Source organism: Eschrichtius robustus, chromosome 14 (genome assembly GCF_028021215.1).
Source record: "Eschrichtius robustus isolate mEscRob2 chromosome 14, mEscRob2.pri, whole genome shotgun sequence".
Lineage (NCBI taxonomy): Eukaryota > Metazoa > Chordata > Mammalia > Artiodactyla > Eschrichtiidae > Eschrichtius > Eschrichtius robustus.
This window is the reverse complement of record NC_090837.1, coordinates 83,432,190-83,452,629: the sequence shown is the minus strand read 5'-3', so window position 1 is coordinate 83,452,629 and position 20,440 is coordinate 83,432,190. Positions and strand designations below refer to the sequence as shown.

The following is a 20,440-nucleotide window of genomic DNA, read 5'->3' as shown; positions in this document are numbered from 1 at the left end:
AGATTCTTTTTAAAACAGTCTAGGCTTTCAGAACCACATATGGTTCTTGTATGATTCCAATAATGATCAATTTTGCACTTAAGAATTATCAATATATGACTGTCGCTGGCCAGTTACCCATTTTGTCCTAAAACTTTTGAATCTAAACTTGCTTTTTGTCTTTGAGACATAATATTTCAAATAAAGGGGCGAGAATGAAGTAGAAGAATAAAAAACTCAGTCCATTTAGCTACTATTAACAGGTTTGGTAAGACTGCTGGCAGGAAAGATTAAAACAGGATCTTACAGCATCCCTGGAATTCTATTTTCTAGCTTTGTATATGAATTGCCTGTGGCCAAGTACTCAGCGGCTGGGCATACCGGGTCTTTAAGAAGAACTACGCTATTCCTGAGAGAGGTAGGGATTCAGTTCAAGACCTTCCCATAACCTTTCACACCAGGCTTGAGACATAGGAGCTTTGTGATAAATGTCAATCAAATGAATCTAGAAGTCTAAAGAGCAGATTAGTATTGAGCATTCATGCTCTTCTGAAATTAAATCTTTAACATTTCTAATCTTGAAAATGTCTCACTTCTCAAGAATTTATGAAGCAGAAAATAAAATAACCTAATGAATTAGGAGACAAGCGCACTGCTGCCTTTCACATTCAGCGTGCAGTCGCATGCCCCAGCGACGTGAAGACGGTTGACTCTGAGCAGCTTACAAGATGACTGCTCTCACAGCCAAATGGTGTAGTAGGGATGGCCTGGCTTCTGCCCTGCAGGCAGCAGGAGAGCAAAACGAGATGCTGAATTTTGCTAGAAATAAGATTCAGGAAAAACGTTTAGAAGCAGAGACTCGTTCGGAAGGTAAGGAAATTCCAGGTAATGAAACCCGTTTTGGAGTGGGTTTGAGTACCTGATAAAGCGTCTTAAAATGATAGATATGCTTCATTTTTCACAGACTGGAATTTGTTTAAGAAAAAAGGCATATGAATTGAACTCTGTTTCATTGATATGTACACCGCTCTACTGCTTTCCATTGAATAAACCTTGACGAATTAGGGAGACATGGCAGAAATGTTACATTGTCAGCTAATGAGGCTCTCTTAAACAGACCTTTTTCTTACACAGTCTTTGGTCATCTAATTTACACTGTATTTGGTTAAGAGAACTTTTCAGTATAGGTGAGCAAGGGCAAATTTTAATCTCCACGTACAGGATCACAAATCTCACACTGGCATAACTCAGATCAACAAGGCTCTGTGTGTGGTCTATATCCTATCGTTTGACTCCCACGAGTGAAGAGGGGGAGCCTCCCAAGTGCTGTGTGGTCTGGAAAAGAGGAATGGGGGATGTCTGAGGGGAGCTTGGAGGGACTGATTAGGAATAAAGGAACCACCCAGGCATTTAGCAAGGAACCACCCTTTCCCACCTCCTGGAAAACAGAGGCTGGGCAGGCCTGAGGCTGGAGGCATGGCTGCTGCTGCCTCTCAAGGCAGGTTCTCTCCACTTTCCAACCAAGGGCATCCACTTCCTAACACAACACCAGCACCACTGGCCCTCCGTGAATGGATTCCGAGTCACCATTTAACAAGCGTTTACCGCATATTACACTGGCTCTATGCACGCCTCCAGAAAAACTGTCCATGATTTCTCTAATTTCTAATGTACACTAGGATGGCCCTTTGCAATCGTGTTTTTCTTGTTTCTGGGTCCTTATAGTACATCAAGAACATTTCATAAAGTTCTTTTCAGGTTGACCTGACATCAGACCACCAGCCGGAACATGGCCACAATGTTGTGTGAAGTACTCTCCGTGTGGCGGACCAAGGCCGCGTTACCGGTTAAGACCTTGCTTTAATAAAATGCTCATTATTACTCGTACCTCTCTTTGAAAACGGAAATTGTAATGCATGAAAAAACTGAAAAGGAAACTATCTTTTGTTTTTAGTGGGAAAAAGGCAGTGTGACTCCTCTTCTATTTTAGCAAATTCTGCTGAGAAAGAGCATTATAACTAGCACAGGAAGGAAGTAAGTGGGGGTTCCCGCATATGTTAAAGCATTTATGGCAGCAATTTTATGCTCACTGTAAAATCCTGGAACGTAGGCAAGAATCAGCATTTTTACCGGTCGAAGACAAAAACTAGGCCTAAGTACTGCGAACTATCTAATTTTAACCAAGGGTAACCCACACCCCTAAATACACCCAGGACTTCTACTTTTGGTTTAATTCTGAATTGTTGGGCTTCTTGCTTACTTCGATTTCTAAAAACCCCTCAATCTCCCGTGCCTGAAAGCGAAGGTCTCTCTACCATGCACTGGTCGCTTAGGAGCCCAGGAAGAGGCCCTGAAACGAAAGACAGAGACAGGCCCCACCCACACGAGGACCCCTCGAGGCCGTGCTTCCCGGTCAGCTCAGCAACGTGCTTAACTAACCAATGCAATCAGTTAAGAAAATGTGAGGCTGGGAAATCTGGTGTAGACTTAATGCTCATGTTTATGAACCAAATGAAAACAAAGATAAACAGCACCAGATCACACGCGTATGTGAACTTCAAATCTACTTGAAGACTTTTTTTCAATATACATTTTCAGAAGTTTTAAGGGATATACCAATACGATCCCATGGAGAAAATGTCACTTCAACAAGGGGGAAAACAAAAAAAAAACAACACTGGCTAAAAGCAAACCTTTATTAGTTTAACTTTTAGTTGGCATGAGAAACCACACATTTATTCATAGGAGCTGGAGCAAATGTCTGCAGCAAATATAATTTCAAGAAAAGAACTGCACATGTATTAGTGTGTTGGGTGCAGGGAAACATGCTGTGAATAGAAAATAAGTCAGAATGGGCATCTTGCCCTGAGACCTCTGAAGGCAGCTTTTAAAAAACGTAGCGGCTGCTTCAAGCACTGCTCATACACAGATTTCTGACATAATCATCACTTCTAATCTTATTTTCTATTACCAGAGTGTATTTATTAAAAGCGCAAAAGGCAAGGGGTCATCAATCAAAAAAATTTTTTTTAATTACAAAAAACAGTTAATAGGTCACAAGATCAAACTGGAATGGGCTACTTTAAAGCAAACTTGGGTGAATGCACAGTACCGTACGAGGGCACTGAGTCTCTGGTATCATCCTCGCCACATAACACCTGGCTGCCTAGACAAATGGTAAAATGACACAGCTTTCACTGTCATATCTGAATTACCCTCATCCCCCCTTCACCTGCACCACCTATGCGTCTGTAACAGCACCTACTTACTATGATCAATGTAAAACGTTCGGCCATCCAAGTGAATTCTTTCTTCCCAACCAGGCTGGTATCAGGGGAAGAGAGGAAGAGAAGACAAACATTAGCCAGCAGTTCCAAAATCAAAGGCAAAAGTTAAAGACTCTAGGACACCTTCTTACTCTTCTCCCCTGGGGTACATTTTTACATAAAGAATAAACTAAATAGAAACATTTCAAATGAACTCACTCAAATGACAACACCCAGCAACACACTTTAGCACATGTTCTACAGTCTCAGATGCACTCACTGTATGATGAACAAGAAAAACAGGGGTTATTATTTCAAAAGCTTCAAAGGGAAACTCCAGCACACTGTGAAACAGTTGAGCCTGGGGCTGAATAGCTCATTTAATTAAATGAGTATTTATTGAGTACTAAAGGGAGGATGAAGGGTGATATAAAATGTGAGAGACTGACGCTTTACTCATGTCATCGGGTGGTTGAACAATCGAATACTGGAATTCTCTGCTGTGAACTCTCACTACTCAGGAACCAGATTTGGATACTTTTTCCAAGATCAGGCTGGTATGCTTTCATGATCTGAACTGTGCCTACTTGTTATCTGAAAGTCAAGAATCCAACAGATCTAGACAACCTGCAATCTTTCACTTTCTAAACTCTCTCTTCAGTCTCTCCCCAGGCTCTTTCCATCTAAACCCTGGAACCAAACATTTGTAGAGTGTGGGATATTTGTATAACCTGATGAATAAAGACTGCACCCTAATCTTTCTAGCTTCAAATTTTGCTGTAATATACCATACACCAGGCAACAGAAAGGTTCTTGGAAAACCACCACCAAAAAAATTCCCGGCACCCTTCCATTTTTAAAATAGTCTTAGAGTCTCCCCACCTTTCTAGGCCGTAAGGGTTTTTAAAAAACCGGGGGTGGGTCAACACAAAAGCATGGTGAAGGTTTCATTCAAAATCTAACTTGGAGTAAATAGCTTGACTCTCACTCAGGCCCCAAAAGAGAACAAACTAATAAAAAATTAGATTTATGAACAGTCACTGACAAGGGAGAAAAACTTAAAACATCTGCTGGATAAATGACTTATAGAAACCTTCCGTGATTACGTACGCCTTTTTCTCCCACTTTTTAAAAAATTTTTTGTTCCTATGACTAAATCAGCAATATGGATGGAAATTAGTTGGTTGCTAAGTTACAAAATAAATGTGTGCTGCTTAAACTGTCACCTGTAGAGAATGCCTCGTCCATCACCCTAGTTGCAAGGTCTACCTTTCACTAGCAGTCAGCCATTCAGAAACCTCTTTCAGAAGAGCTAGGTGGGGTGTGAGCTGTGTGAGCTGTGAGTTCAGTCATACACCCGATTCTATTAAGAAATGACAGACCAAGGGGACTCAAAACGTCCGGAGAAAGAGAAGGTCACAGGGCTCCCCTATCAACACTGGGCCCATGAATGAGTAAACATTTTCAGACTGGTCCGTGTGTCTCCAGTGTACTCACAGGAAGAGGGCCAAGGTCATTGGGGTTTAAAGATGCCTTTGACCGCATATGCACTGGAAATTTCAGGCGTGGGTCTTCCTGCAAGAAAAATGTTAAGAGACAGATGTTAGGAGCGATATCTGTGAGTGGTACTGGTCCTCCCCTTCTGGAGGTGTGTGTTCCACAGCAAGCAGGTTGCCTGTGTGGGGGGCTGCTGCAGGGGGGAGGGGAGGACCCCACCTCCGTATAGGAGGCCTGGCTGACCATCTCTCCAAAAAGATTCTACTCTTCCTCCTTGAACTTGATGAAAGGAGGAGAGTAAGAATGTTTAAGTCAAAGGTTAACCATTTCCCCCAGACCCTGAGCAGGTGAAGAGGAAGAGGGTTCCAGCAGTGATGTTACCATGGAGACCAGAGTAGAGGATGCCAGTGAAGATGAGGAGGTCCTACTCCACAGAGAGGGGGTGGGGACACTGGTTGGTACAGCTCCCTGTGGACCCGGAGCTCCGGGGTGAGGGCAGCTAGCCTGTTAGAAACACCCATTCCGTCAGTACTGAGTCTGCTGTTGCTTCCTTCCACCCTCTCTTGAGCTAAAGCCGAAAATCTGAACCTGGTTTGACTGTCCAGGCATGTCCTGCCCCAGAGTTAGTCGGCAACATCACAGAGTCGCATCCCTATGAGAGAACTTTACTGGGATTCTTGATCAAGTTCCACAAATTAAATCTGAAAAGTTTACAAAATATTTTTCTTAAGGGATATGCTTCATAAGATACCACACAGAACCAATGACAGAAAAATACATACTCTGACATCTTGGGTCATGCTTTATAACTTACAAAGAACAGTCAGGTGTATGATCTTGCAACCACCCTGTTAGGGGGTTGGGCACGTAATCTCTGCTCCTTTAGATGAGGAAACGGAGTCTCACAGAGAACGAGAACTTGCCCACAGGTTCTGGTTTAGAGTCTGGCAGCTGTCCTTCACTTGTACAGACCCAATTAAAATGCAGTGTAACTTAGAGAATCCCTATTTGAAACTCAAAAGATTAGAAAACAAAATGATAAAACTCAGAATAACACATTATTAACCAAATAAGCCTAAGATAATAAAAAACAAAACAAAAAAACCCCTAAAACCTTAAAAAAAAAAACCCTTTATTTCATTAATGTTAAAGCCTTTGTTGCTGTCAAACTACTAAAAGGTTTTCTGCCTCAGCATTTTCCCAAGTCAGCAAGAAAATGAAACGGTATAAAACTGGGAAAGTAATAAAACCCACTTTTGTTCGGAGATATGAAATTACATATGATTATATACCAAGACTGTATTAAACATCTCCTAGATTACAGAGAGTGACGGCTAATGGGTATGGGGTTTTCTTTGGGGGCGATGCAAACGGCCTGAAACTGATTATGGTGATGGTTGCACACATGTGTGATGGTCTAAAAATCATTCAGTTGTATTATTTTAAATGGGCGAACTGTATGGTATGTGCATTATACCTCGATAAAGCTTTAAAATTATTTTCCCCAAGTTAACAGTCTAAACCATTAGTATCAAGGGATAGTAACAAAGTGATAGATTTTTGGAGCTGGCAAGAACGACAACAAGAATCACACGCGTACAAATCAACCTTTGCTCCTTAGAGGCATAAAATAGTCCAGTATTCTGTAGTATACTGGAACACCTACAGTGTAAACAGATACGCTAGGTAGATTTAGGATTTAGAAGGTCTAAAAAGCTGATAATCTGGTAAACATCTGTGACCGCTTGGCCATGGACTGAGGAAAACCTTAGAGCCCCGAACCCCACTAAAGCTACCCAAGGCCAACTCTAGGGCTGGCCCAGGCAATGCCGCCACCGCAGGGGAAGCTTGGGCAGACCACAGCCGCTGCTCACGCTGGGAAGAGAGAAAGGCTGAGGCTGCTATTCCATGCGTGAGGACAGGGGCTTCTGCATGCTACGTGCGAGGCCAGCCATGCCTTGGAATCACACACACAGGCTACTGTGAAAGACAATCGACCCTTTTGGTAAAGAGCTGGTGATTGAAAGAAAAAAAAAAAAAAAAAGCTGAAATTAAAGAAAAGTGACAGGGGGTAGGAGAAGGAACATGAAGCGTAAAGTAAATTCAATTTCACAGGTCTGCTAAAATGGCCTTGCACGGAAACCCGGAATTCATAGAATGTGAGGGCTGGAGGCCCCTAGGGGTCACGTGATTCTTTTATACCAACAAAAATCAAAATAATGGCAGCAGCTGTCACCCATCAAGCTCTGCGGGCTAAGCCTGGGGGGCAGTACGGAACCCACCCTCCCACGGAATCCCCTGAATGACAGAGGGGCAGCTAGACGAGCGGGAGAAGGGCAGCCAAGGCCCCACAGGACTTGGGACAACTTCAGGAATGACAGTCAGCTGGAATCCTAATGAGGTCTCAAACGATACAAATATGAATGAATAAAATACACAACACACTGGGCTGTTTCTCCCTTTCCTCAGCATAGTAGGGGCACTCCTTCGTAATTATATCAGTATTTCACAACTGCTTCCCTCAATTACAGCTGAAAGCGTTTTTAAACAGAAGGCAAAGATCAACATCTTATTTAATTAAAAAAAAAGGTTTTGGGGACATCCCTGGTGGTCCTGTGGTTAAGACTCTGCGCTTCCAATGCAGGGGGCGTGGGTTCGATCCCTGGTCGGGGAACTCAGATCCGATATGCCGCTCGGCCCAAAAAAAAAAAAAAAGTTTCTTTGTGGAATCATTTAAAAATATATAAAATATGGGCATGCTGGCTAGTTGAAAAGACAACTGTGCTTTTTCGATCCTGGAAGGGAACAACCACCAGGGCTAGACTACAGTGAGTTTTATTAGTTTGGACCTGGGTAGAAAACAAACCTGAAACTTAATTAAGGTATAACCTTTGTTGCTACAAAAATAAGCCAAGGCTTTGTCCTGTAAAAGACATAAATATACTCTTACACGCACGCTTTGAGCTGCTTCTTCAGCAGAAGGAATGCGTGAGCCGAAGCCCTCCTGTAATCTTCTCCTCAGCTCCCCGGCGGTCTCTACCGTGCAGCCACGGCCCGCCCGATCCAGGTGGGGACAAAGTGATGCTTATTTGCTGTGTCAGACTTTATTCCTGATAGATGGCTGGCACACGGCCTCCAGTATTCGTGTGTGCGAGAGGCCGTGTTTTATAAATAGACTTCAAAGGGAATTTTCCTCTATCAATGTATACGAGGGAAATGCTGGCCTGAACCTTTTCCTGCTTCTGGTTAGTGCAGGAACCAAGAGGACACAGGGTGCTGGGGGAAGAAGTACAATTTTCATTATTCTCAACCTGTCTGACCGATTTTTTTTTTTTTCCTTTTCCTACGATAATGCTCAAATCTAAGAATAGCTGTTCTCTCTTATTTGTGCTCTCTTTAAAAAACAAACAAAGCAAACCCCAAACAAACTCAACACAGGTTTTAAGCCGAAAATTATCTTTACAGTTCTCTCCATCCTTCCACCTTTTGTCAAGATAAACAAGCAATTCAGAGCCTGCGTTCCACAGCGAGAATTTTGTATGGGCCTTTGTTTAGCAGGGATAACGCGGCTGTGTCAGCACATCCGAGTTTAGAGGAGAAGCGTGGCGGTTTGTGGAATTCCCAGTTGTTACCCACAGGATTTTCAATGACAGCAGCAGCAACAAAATGTTGTTTTAACCAATTAAAATTTTAAATCAGTAAATCAGTGAGTCACAAGTATCTGGTGGAAAGGGGCAATTGAAAATTCAAACTGGGTTTCATTCAGCACCGATGCAGGCAATAAATAAAGCTGGTGCTATTTTAAATAAAATCTGCCCAGCTGCAATTACACTGCAGTTGTGGTGTGAAAGGCTGTGAAAAGGTTAGGGGATTTGATTACTAAGCTAGTTCAGATTACTAAAATCATAGCTTATGTTGGCAGGCCACAGTGGCTCCATACGCTAGTCCATCTACTTTTACAATATTTACCCCCTATTTCTGGAGCTCCCATTTCTGGCTGAGGAACTGAAATCCCAGCTGTGCTGCAGTAAGTAGAAATGGGTACACTAGCAGGACTGCCACAGGTTCTATGTCCATGAGGGAAAAAAGATTTTCAAACCAATCTCTCTCACTCTATTTCCCAAGGAGCGACCTATCTTTTACTCTCATCTTGCCACAAACCTGTAATCTTATCTTCAAAGCTACATGTTATCATATATGCCTTAGCAGTAGTGACGCGTTTACCCAATGAATGTTACCAGATCTGAATGATAAATTCTCTTGGCAGGTTATTCCTTTACTTCAAAATTGGCGTGGTTCTCACTACGGGGTGTTGGGAAATGCGTGGGAGCTTTTTGGGTTGTCACTAGGATAGGGGTCGGGGGGTGGGGAACAGTGGCTATTAGGATGCAGTGGCAGAAGCCAAGGATGTTAAATGTCTTGCAAATGACAGGCACAGTCCTGCCCCAAATGCTAGGATTGTCCTCGTGAAGACACACCGTACCACGATCCATGAGGTCTGAGAGAGTCTGCCGGGCCACCTAGCCCAATTCTCAAGGGACTGAATTACCATCACACCACGGGCAAAGTGTAAGTGACAGTTCAGACCATTTGGGGCCAGGTCTCTTCCTTAACACGATACTGCTGTTCTTTCAACTGGGTATACTTGGTGTCTACACTAGAAATGGGAATTTAAAGCATGTGTTCACTCCTGGTCCAAGACCACAGAGCTAGAGCCAGTGACGATCACCAAGACTCAACCAGCTTTCATGTACCATCAGTTCTGAGCAAGTAGCCCAGAGGACAGAAAGACTTGAGTTACACCCGGACAATCCAGATGGGGATATAAGGGAGAGGAAGGAAAACAAACCTTCGGTAGCATCAGAAATAGAAACATGAGGACGCATTTCAGGTTAATCATCGGTCTAGAGATCATTCAGTAGAAAAATACCACTGACTTTTAAAAGAACTCTATGCTACATTAAATAAGCCACCACTGATTCCCCTGAAGAAATGAAGAGTGAACAGAGGAATATAAAGACATGCATATGTACTTTTCATTAATCTCATTTTTCTCAGGTTAACACAATACACGGATTCTCTCTCATGCATGACTCAGGGGCACATGGAAGAGCCCTGTGATAAGGAATAACCAACTGTGACAAGATGGTCACAAAAAAAGAGCTATCAAATGTACAAAGTCCTTAGTACACCTCCTGATCCACAATTAAAAGAAAGTAATGTAGCACAGAGTATAAAATACTTATCTGATGTAAACAGTAAAAAACTAAAACGGCACATCAAATAAGAATAAAGATGGGTAATGTCAACACAGATGCAAAAAGAAAGTGACAAAGAAACATTATTTCTAAAAAGATCAGAATTCCTAATAAGGTTACAGCATCCTGAGATGGGAAGCAGTAACATCAAAATCCTAGCTATATGTAGCACCACCTTTTTTCCATATATGGTAAATTGTCACAACTGGAGCTTTGCCGGAGTGCTCTGAAGAAAAGGCACCAATACCAAAGAAGGCCATTAGCCTGTGCCCGTAAGTCACCTGCTCCCCACCAGCCCCCATGTGCGGAGTCTAGACCAAGCTGAGAAGACCCTCTGGGGACATGCTTCACTGCCAGGAAATTTCTCTGCAAGAACCATGGATACTGGGTAAGGAAATAAAGGAATGAATGCCAGACCTCAGGATGAAAATGGAGCCAAATAAAAGTAGTGACCTTACCCATGTTGTAGTCTTTGTGTTATGGTCAATGAAGAAGGGCCGGCCGTTGGGCGCTATCCTCATTTCCCAGCCGGGCGGCAGGAAGCTCTGTGTGACTTTGTGTTGTGGTTTGGGGGAGTTGTAAGGTGATGGCTGTGGGGACTGTGGATTGGAAAGGGTATCTTTCACAGCCCGACGTATGGGTGAATCCTTGGCACCCTAAGGAATAATAATGCGCATTAGAAGTCTTATCAGGTGCTAGTCCAGAGGGGTCAACATGTACCTGGGGGTCATGGAACGCTCCTCTTTGAAGAGGGACAAGGGGGAAGCTCCTGAAAAACCTGCTTGGTTTACTTTTCAAATTAATCTAACTGTAAGGTTTTTCTACTGGTTAAACACACAACAATATTAAGTACGTATAACCACCATCCTTTGATAGCTACTTGGCACGTACACAAAATACTGTTCCGTAGTGAGCATTATGGATGGAGATTTTACAGAAGGTGGAGAAGAACATGCCCCTGCTCTGAATGAGCTCACAGTCTAACGAAGATGGACTGGCAATTTTTAGAGCAGAAAAGAAAAACCTCCATCAACAGAGACAGCCACCTGGAATTGCACAGTTGTTACCCAGGACATTTACATCACAGTTTGGAGGCGATATCGCCCATTCCCACTTATCAACATCTTAAACCCGGGCATGGAGAAGCCCGCAGCCATCTCTAAGATGCAGTCACGTTTAGAACTTCAAAGGTTTAGTCTCTGGTATTTGTGATGTTAAGGGATGTCCCTAAAACCACACAAACAGGAGGGCGCAAAGCAGATGCCCAGCAGTGACTCAGAGATGCAAACAGGCATCAGAAACACGGAGGCTGATACAATGGAAGACCTTACGGTCGAAAGGAAAAACGGATCAAAGCAACAGCTATGTTTAAAAACTCAACGTAAGCATTGGTATTTGAACCAATACAAGTTATTATGCGAGTCTCATGAGGTAACAGGCAGTAAGGAGCGAAACACAACACGAATGGAGAGAGTTCTGAAAAGAGGAGCCCATGTCCAGTACAAGCCACCGTGGCCTCAGCCCAATGAGAATGAGAATCACGTGAGTCCAGGGATGGGAAGCATGGAGTGAGGCGGCACAAGGACACCCCTCACCACGAACACAGCGACTGATTATCAGAGAGGAAGGTGGCTGGGAAACGCAAGTCCCGGTTCAGAGAGGAGAGAGAATGAGGAGAAGTCACAGGAGAGACGTGACCCCAGTTAGATGACGTAGCCTTCTCACCTCCAGTGGGGCAGATAAAGTTACTGTTGGCGAACTGAGGCTACGAGGCCGGCGGATCTGAGGCTCGATTAGATGGTTGTTACTGTTTGTGGCGGATCCGGATGCACCGTCTTCTGCAAGCTACGTTGGAGGCAAACACAAGTTAGCTTCGTGTGGGGCTCTCCCTGCGCGCGTGACTGCAGTGCGGACCCAACAACACAGCCAGCGGTGATGAGAGGTCTGGCCTGTTTAAAGCACGGAGGAAATGACTACGCATAATAATGGGGGGAAGGACGGGGGAAACACACTCCGAGGAAATAAAAATGAATCACCGGCCGGCATAAAAACCAGCCTCAGAAAAAAAAGGGGGTTCGGAGGGACGCTACCCATTGCAATAAGCAGGCTCTTATCACATCACGTTTTTAAAATGGACCATCTTGGGAGTGACTGAGTCAGGGACCAAATTCTTCCTTAGGCAAATATTATGTTTAGAAGTAATGCATGTGCGAGAAAAATTTTCTTAAACATGGGTTCTTCGGAACAACACATAAACATCAGGAACATGGGGTTCGCGTACGTTTCGGCTTCTACTGCCTGTGACTATAAGCTGTGTGGCGATCTGCATACCTGCATGATAGGTCGAGTCCAAGTTGTGGTTCGATTGTTATGATTGACATAGTATGTGCGTCCCTTAGCATCTTTTCTCTCTTCCCAGCCTGAAGGTAGGCCCGGCGTGGTATGTACATAGGCCACTGATGGCTGTTTATGTAAGAAATCATTATTATTTAATATCTTGCATTTTTCTGATCAACTTAATAAAGTAATACATACCCAGAATTATTTGTGCTAGACAAAGTGAGTTAATTCTAATGGTACCGAAAACATGAGTGCCTGGAAAACAGCAACAGGTTTCCAATAGCTTTAAACCTACTGTGAAATGAACTCCTACACAAGCCATAGGGTCAAAAATCTTACAAAACTCAGTTCCAGGCCATGCAGCCTTCAACATAAAGGGTTGACATAAAGGGTTGCTGCCAACGTGATCATAAGGAAAGAGAATAATGTGACAATTCATTTGAGTTACTGCATTTTACTGTCAAACCACGTAGAGCCTAAAAGGTATTTCAAATTGTTAAATGTTACCGACTCTGAGAGGGATGCCCTGAATATTTTTTCCTCAATCTAGCTGTCACAGGGATGTTCTCCTAGCTTATTCCTAAATTCTTCACCAGCTTAGGGCCCTTACACTATGTAGCTTTTGGCACGGGGGGGCAGGGGGACACACTCACAGAGTCTGTTCTCTACGAGGCCTGCTTTCACACTAGTGACTGACCAGATCATCTCAACTACCCCAGCCCGGAATGCCACCTGGCAATCGGAGGCCAGAATTCCAAAGAAGCGTGATAACTGAGGCTGCATTTCCCACCGTCCTCCCATATGGAGTTTGTCTCCTTAAAGGGTGAATGGAGCACAGGTAGCTTCTGGGCTTAGAGATATGTGCAGTACAGAGTGACTATGGTTGGATAGTTCAAAGCAGATCGCAAAAGGCTTCCTGCGACACTTTTGTTTGTAAGAAGCAGTCTGAGAAATGCAGGTGGGGCGGAGAGCTGCTGGGAAGCAGGGTGTCTCAAAGACTCACGGAGGCAAGGGGATGTTTGTTTGAGGCCAGTGCCGTCCAGGACGTCCTGGACGTCTGGGTGCTGCGCATGAGATCTATAGCTGGGAAAGGGCTGCTACTCTAAGGAAGCGGGTAGGAACAAGAAGCCAACCATGACTACCAAGGCTCTTGGGAGAGCGTAAAAGAAACAAGAGGCCAAACATCAGGAATAACCTCTTACGTGAGGTTACAAAAGGAAACCACTTCTTTTAGGGTACCATCTTCCCTAATTAGGATCTTCTGAAACTCCAGACATTTTACCAGGTGCAGTTTTCTTGATTAGGCTGAAGATGTCAATCTCTTAGCCCAATCTCTCCTTGTGCTCATCCCATCTTTCGTGTTCTCTACCAACAATGTACCTTGGCAAAGAGGGTCCCCCAGTCCACTGCAAGACCTTGAACTGAAAAGCAAGATCAGGGATGCAGCCATGTAATTTGGGGACTGCAGGCAACGAGGCTTAATATCCTACTTCATGAGCTCAAACAGCACATTCCAGAGAAAAGCAGACCGGGAAGCAGCTGCCTTAATGGTTATTTCTAAAACACATTTACCCAGCAGGGCAAGTGTACTTATCTGAAAGACAACTTTCTGCTAAAACTGAAGCAACTATTTCCTTGACATTATTCCAGATAAAGTCCCCAAGGCCCCATAATGGCAATTCCAAGACTCTGAGTATGTAGAGTCCTGGATCTAGGTGTGGGGGATACAACAAGAGTGGAAGAAACATCAACATGCAGACCTGATCCTTCCATGCGTATTAAAGACAGATGAATTTGTCTACAGCTGAAAGCTCTTTCCACCTGCCTCCTCTCGCTGTGACACCAACACAAAGGAGCTATTTCCAGGCTACTTTTTATCTGGGCACTACAGCAATGGATTCTGCTGACCTAATGGACTCTGTAACCTAAGTTCGTGGTTGATTAGTATTTTTGGCCAAGTACATGCTATCAAGCCTTGACATACTGTTTTTTTATATGAGGACCAAAAATGTTTTGGCTGAATGGAATACTAAATACTAAATGCTGCTTTGTGGCCTCCCCGTTGAATTATTTTTTGCGGAGAGACAATTAGATGTGCCCTCAGAAAACTCCATTTTGGAAACCTTAAGGATAGTTTTACAATTATAGTATCCCTGGAAAGGATATTTACAAGGAGGCTAATAAACTAACATAGCTGGTTTGTGTCATGGATAATCTCAGGACTGAGTTCCAGCAGAGTATTCGAGCAACCAGGTTACTTTCATAGATCCACAGTTAACAGGACTAATCAGTTTATGGAAAACTAGGAGTGTTGTAGAGAACACTGAATTTGATTAAAATGTTCCTTCTACCTTCTATTGAGAATTGAATTGGCAACCTACGATCTAGTTCCATTTACGCAAGATGGTGCTATTAAAATGGTTCTTTATAGGGTTCTTTCCAAATGACCATGAAGAACAACCTGTGTTGAGGATTCCATCTGTGACTCAAAACACCACCTCCCACAGCTGGGGAGGGGGTGGGGCTCGGCTTCTACGAGCAGACCATGGCAGGGGCGCAGCCCTGGAGCCAACGTCAGCCTTCTCCTGCAGTGTGCGTGGAGTGCGCGTGCTTCTGCACACGTGCATTCCTCACCACCTCAAGAACATGTGAATTAATCAGGAGACAAGTTAGAAAACGGCCAGTCAGCTTAATTTAACACTTCACAGCTTTTCATCTGAATTCTACCGCCGTGTTTCACAAAGCCAAGGAGCCATTTAACTGCAGCTTCATGGTGGCTCCATTTATTTCATTAAAATGAAGAACTCAATTACACTGGAGCTGTAAAAGTTTCAAAATGCTTTTAAAGATGATAAACGTTTGGCGCTATCACAGATTCTCCAAGATTCACTCAAACCCTGCCACACTCTTACCTCAGTGTATCATTAGGGTATATATAGCAAAACCCCCAAACTGTGCTATGCCTCTCATTTTCTCTCACAGAGAGGGTTCATGCTTAGCCAGCTGGAAAGTGACACCAGTGTGTATTTATTTGTCATACGTCAAAGGGTTGTGGCTCCGCAGATGAGAATCAGGGCTTGTTCATTATACTATAGAAATAAAAGCACTACCATGGAAAGAGAGCAACACCAGGATGGTTAATAAAGCCACATGGCGAGCAGTGCCCAGAGAGGGTGGAGGCTGAATATTCATCGATGTGGGAAAATTACATAAACTGCGGTGCATTCACATCACTGACTACTATGTAATAATTAGTATGTCCCGAAAAAATGACCACAAGTGAATTAATATCAAGTTGATAACTAATACGTATATGAGATCCCACTTGTGTGTGTGTGTGTGTGTGTGTGTGTATGTGTGCACGCATGCATACACGTGTACGTTTATGAGAGCACAGAGGAAGGAGTGGGATGGGGAGTCCCAGGGTAGCTCCAGGATGACACAGCACACTTCAGTGTTGCGGCTGACAGGGAGAAGGTGTAAAAGAGGGGAAAACACATGGTAGGAGATGGAATTGGAAAAGCAAAAGTAAAGGCTATTCGTCACGAGGGATGGTGAGGGTGCAAAAGAAATAGACGTGATAATTTCTAATGCAGCCATAAGGTAAGTTTGCTTATTCCAGGTGAAAGATTACCAGGTATGTAGAAAGCATGAGAGTAGATAAAACATTTAGGAAATATTACTACCCAGTCTTTGAAAATAGAAAACAAAACCAAATTCCTATTTTTAATTCATTGCTGGGGGAGGGGGAGAGCACAGTGGCAGGGCCACGGGGAGCTCATTCACATGCATCACTTCGTCCTGCCAGGTGATTCTGACCATGGAACCCAGGACGATCATAATTCAGTTTACCCTGTCATTTAATGTCATCAGCTATCGCAACACTGCAACACTCACAACAGGTTCCAAGGCCAACAAAATGCAAAAATGATAGTAGATGCTCATCAGCCCTGCACTCTTATTAAAATCATTTCATGAAGTGATCCTGTCTGCCTCGCACCTCTACTCCCATGGAAATTACTAGCGCACAATAGGAAATATACTAGTTTACTTGAACTTTCTTGAATTCTACTGGAGGCTGAGCCTCGCCCACCCAACACATGCCCTTCACTGCAGCTCAATACCTTAAACTGGGCCGATTTTTGCTGACTGCCACTTCGATTTTCCAGTGTACAATGCTGAGCAGTAAATTCTAACAATATAACCAAATTGTTCCTTTAAATCAACATCCTGCAGAAAATCAGCGATTGTATATGTATTTAAAGGTGTTCTCGAGTAATAAGCAGTTACAACAAACATACAAAGTTAAAACAGTAAGGACAATTCTTCAAATAGCTACAGCAGCTCCAAGCATAAACTATAAACTAGCCTGTCTTTAGGGATCAAGGCGAAAACAGGCAACTAAAGTACACAGTCATGCAAGTTACCCACAAACATGAATAGTAGAAATTACTTAAAATAATGAGTAATAAGAATAACAGATACTTGGCTTAAAAACACCATTTTTCTAGATCTTTTCAATTTCTTAATTATACTCTTTCTTCTCTCCTCCTAAATTATATGAACACTTGTTCATACCTGTGAACCTGTGATTAGGAGCCCCTGGTAGCAGAGAAAGGTCACTGGTTCATGCTTGTGATACAAAAAATCTAACCCAGCCTTTGAAACGTGGTACAGGAAATGTATAACTGAAAATTCACATGTATAATTGCATGCAATTCCTGTGGCTTCCTTGATTCTCCTCCAACCAAAATATTTTACCCAAGTCTTCTAAACACATGGGAAAAGCTTATCAGGAGTACAAACACTAAAAGGCAGAAATAGACTCTAAATGTTCAGATTAAAATGCACTTTAAACAAAGCTTGACAGTATTCCTCATAAAAGTATACGGGACTAAAAATCAATTCGTTTTACCCAGTACCTTCAAACAACGTGAAAGTGAGAGGTTTAAAATAAGAAGCATGCAGGTCTGTGGCACATAAGAAGCTGCTCTTATCAAAAAAAGAAGAAAAAAGTGTATATTCACCGTTACCCAAAATATTAAAACCAACCCACAGTTTTGCCATTAATGTCTGAACGAGGGTATCATTACCGTTGGCGCCTCACCACCCGTGACAGTTGATGAACGTGCTCTCCCAGCTGGGGCACTGGGCTGTTAAATGATAATTTACATCAGTGAAATGCATTTCGGGAGACCACCCATTGCTTATTGAATCAGGAATCAGTGCTGGTGCAGCCGGTAAGGCAGGTGACATGAATCAAAATCTCTGCAATCCACCCGGTCCAAATAAAGTTGAGCAACCACTGATGACCAGAAGGGAAAGAGGAACACGATCACCCTACCATCCAGAGAAGGCTCAGGTTGCAGCTCTGATCTGGGTAAACGATGAATTGACAACCTCAACGACGTGAGATGTCTTATGAAAAAAAAAAAATGGAAAGCACCACTATTGTGCCCCCACTGTTAAATAATTAGCAGATTCTTAAATCTGTCAAACTCAGAAATTCAAGTAAGAGGCCACTGGTGATCAGTGAGTTCACAGCTTCACAGAGCACAAGGAAAGAGGGAAGAATCATCAGTTTTCAGGGAAGTGAGCTCTTTTGGCCAATAAAACTGACACTGATTTTTGAAAAGGAGAGAAAGCACCATTAATTCATCAAGGAAAATCACAGAATCATCTGAAGAGTATCCCACTAATCCATCACAGCTGATTGTTCTGTTTTGGGGGAGGCCTGTACTGCATCCCAGAAAGGATGCTCTTGTCAAGCTTCTGACCCACCAGCCCTTTCCATGTATGCCACAACTGCATCTATTATGTTGATTACTCAGTTGACTAATGCACTCATCAATTCATTCTGTAAACATAAAAGACTTAAAGCCTAGGCAAAAAAAGTCCTTCGAAGTTGAGCAAAAATGTACACAATAGGGAAGACACCATGATTGCAAAAACTGTTAAGTGCAATCTTTCTTTCCCTTCAATTTTATATGCAATAAACAATGATCATTTCATTGCAAACAATTTCATACGCAATAAACAAGCACTAACAATGATCAAGGATTTGTCGTTAATAAAAAAATTGGTCAAGGTCAAACATCAATTTAAGCATGCTGAAACCACATAATACTTTCTCCTCCAAAACAAGAAACAAATTTACATAAAATTTACTCTTAATGTGTTTATTAAACATCTCCCAAAGCAGTTCTGGTCTGCTTTCCAATGAGAATATTCATTTTTATTTATGTCCTATATTATTAAATACTCTTTACACTTCTGTATTTCCTGCTAGTTATGAAAATTGTGGGAAAGTGGGAACAAATTATAGCCAACTCTTGAGTCAGTAGAGCTGCCTTTAAAGAGATGGTACAGAGGCTTTGCGGGTTAAGAGTTTAGGCCATTAGTAATGGAAAGGACTTCTTGCTGCCCACCCAGAAGAGTTCTTCCTATGTTCTTGAGATACAGGTCACTCAAACACAGCTTTAGGGACCAAATGAAGTTTTGAAAAAAGGAATTGTTAATGTTTAGGCCAAGTAAGCACATCAGAATTGGTATTAATTTGGATGGAAAAGCAAAACAATGGAGTTTTTAGCATTTCAGAGACTTTGGTGACAATAACAACTCTTTGTATTGGAAATTCACTCTCCTTGGGCAATTTGCTAGGAAATTTTAATGTCTTATGTATATGGTAAATGGATTTGCACAGGAAAAACTCTTCCTCAGTAGCCCAGATGATTTTAAATGAAAGCCCAAAGAGCCAGCTGATGGCTGGAAATGAGCATGGGTTACCGGTGGTAGATGGGCCTGCTCTGCGACCGCGTCGGTGACACTGCAGGACCTCAGCCTCGAGGAAGGCTCTCTCTGCTGAAGGGCAGGAAAGGACACAGAGCATCAGGAACACATATTCTGAGAAATGAGTTTCACTGGTTTAAAATATATATCACTCAAGCCTATTCACTGCTCTTTAATATTAGAAGGTAATTAAATGAAACACCATCTTTTCGGGGTAATGAGAGTAATCTTTTAAGGAGTCAAGTATCTTCCATTGTCATTTTCAAGTGTCTTAAGCAGATGGGATAGAAATAACGTTAAAAATAAGAGGCCAAAACAGGAAAGGGGACTCCACAGATAACATTCGAGTGCTGCTTTAATAATGGAAAAAAGAAGCTAGAAGTCCTGTATTCTGCTTTGAGATGCAACCTCTGGGTAAATTCTAGTGGAACACGAATAGAGGAAGAGATACTGACATACAGTCTTTAAACATTTATTGACTATTGTGACCAATGACAAAGAATCAGTTGGATTCTATTTCCAGGGGAACTCAAATATAATCTTCGGCGACTTCTGAAGGGTTAGGTATTTATACGTTCAGCTTCTGAATGGAGTTCAGAAGTTGTACAGAACAGGAATGAAGGAAAATAGGTGCGGTTAATCTAAAAAAAAAAAAATCTAGAGTGCAATGTATAATATGTTCCTCTCACTTGTTTGTATTAATCTATATGGTTAAAAAAAAAAAAAAAAGACCACAGATCAGCAGCAGGTCACACGCACACAAGGCAGGGGTCTAATTAGCAACAGGTTTGTACATGGGACAAGTCTGTAGCATTTCCTCACTTTTAATATTTTGCAATCAGGAAAATGGGGTAAGGTCAAAGACAGAGTCTGCGGCAGTAAATGGGAAGCTTTTCAAGTCTTTCCACAACGGTTAGCATGAAGGATTCATCCTTTAGTAAAAGTTCATGCTGTTGTCCCTGAATAGAGTGACCTTGACAAGCAAAACTGGAGAAGAACCCCTTACTCCCCTACTCCTCTCTTTCCTAGGTACTGTTATTTAATAGTTGAACCAGACTCAACGTGAACTTAAAATAATTCTGACACTTGCACTTGGATCTTAAAGATATTTTATGAACCTAGAGTAATTAATGCAGAAGCTCCCTATAAAAATAATAAGAGATGATAGCTTAATATCAGTGCTGCCTGAAATGATGGTTTTTCACTTGGTAGACTAAAGGTATACCACTGCTATGCTTCTGGCAGTACTTACTTCCTTTTATAAAGTTTTAAATATATGGCTTCCTTGCTTATGTTGTTTCCACAGCAACA

General features: G+C 42.5%; 1 protein-coding gene across 5 annotated transcripts in view; it reads right to left on the bottom strand.

Annotated features, from left to right (window-relative positions):
- The window catches only part of NEDD4L (NEDD4 like E3 ubiquitin protein ligase), a 338,047-nt gene that overhangs the window by 47,936 nt on the left and 269,671 nt on the right, over nt 1-20,440 (bottom strand). For 4 of the 5 annotated variants that reach the window (XM_068563771.1, XM_068563774.1, XM_068563773.1 and 1 more), the window contains 7 exons: nt 19,127-19,201; nt 17,434-17,493; nt 12,332-12,463; nt 11,726-11,845; nt 10,459-10,656; nt 4,743-4,820; nt 3,249-3,303 (listed from right to left, as the gene is read on the bottom strand). In XM_068563771.1, coding sequence (XP_068419872.1) covers nt 3,249-3,303; nt 4,743-4,820; nt 10,459-10,656; nt 11,726-11,845; nt 12,332-12,463; nt 17,434-17,493; nt 19,127-19,201 — 718 coding nt within the window. The remainder of the gene's footprint in view (nt 1-3,248; nt 3,304-4,742; nt 4,821-10,458; nt 10,657-11,725; nt 11,846-12,331; nt 12,464-17,433; nt 17,494-19,126; nt 19,202-20,440) is intronic. The other variant, XM_068563772.1, reaches the window with a different exon arrangement.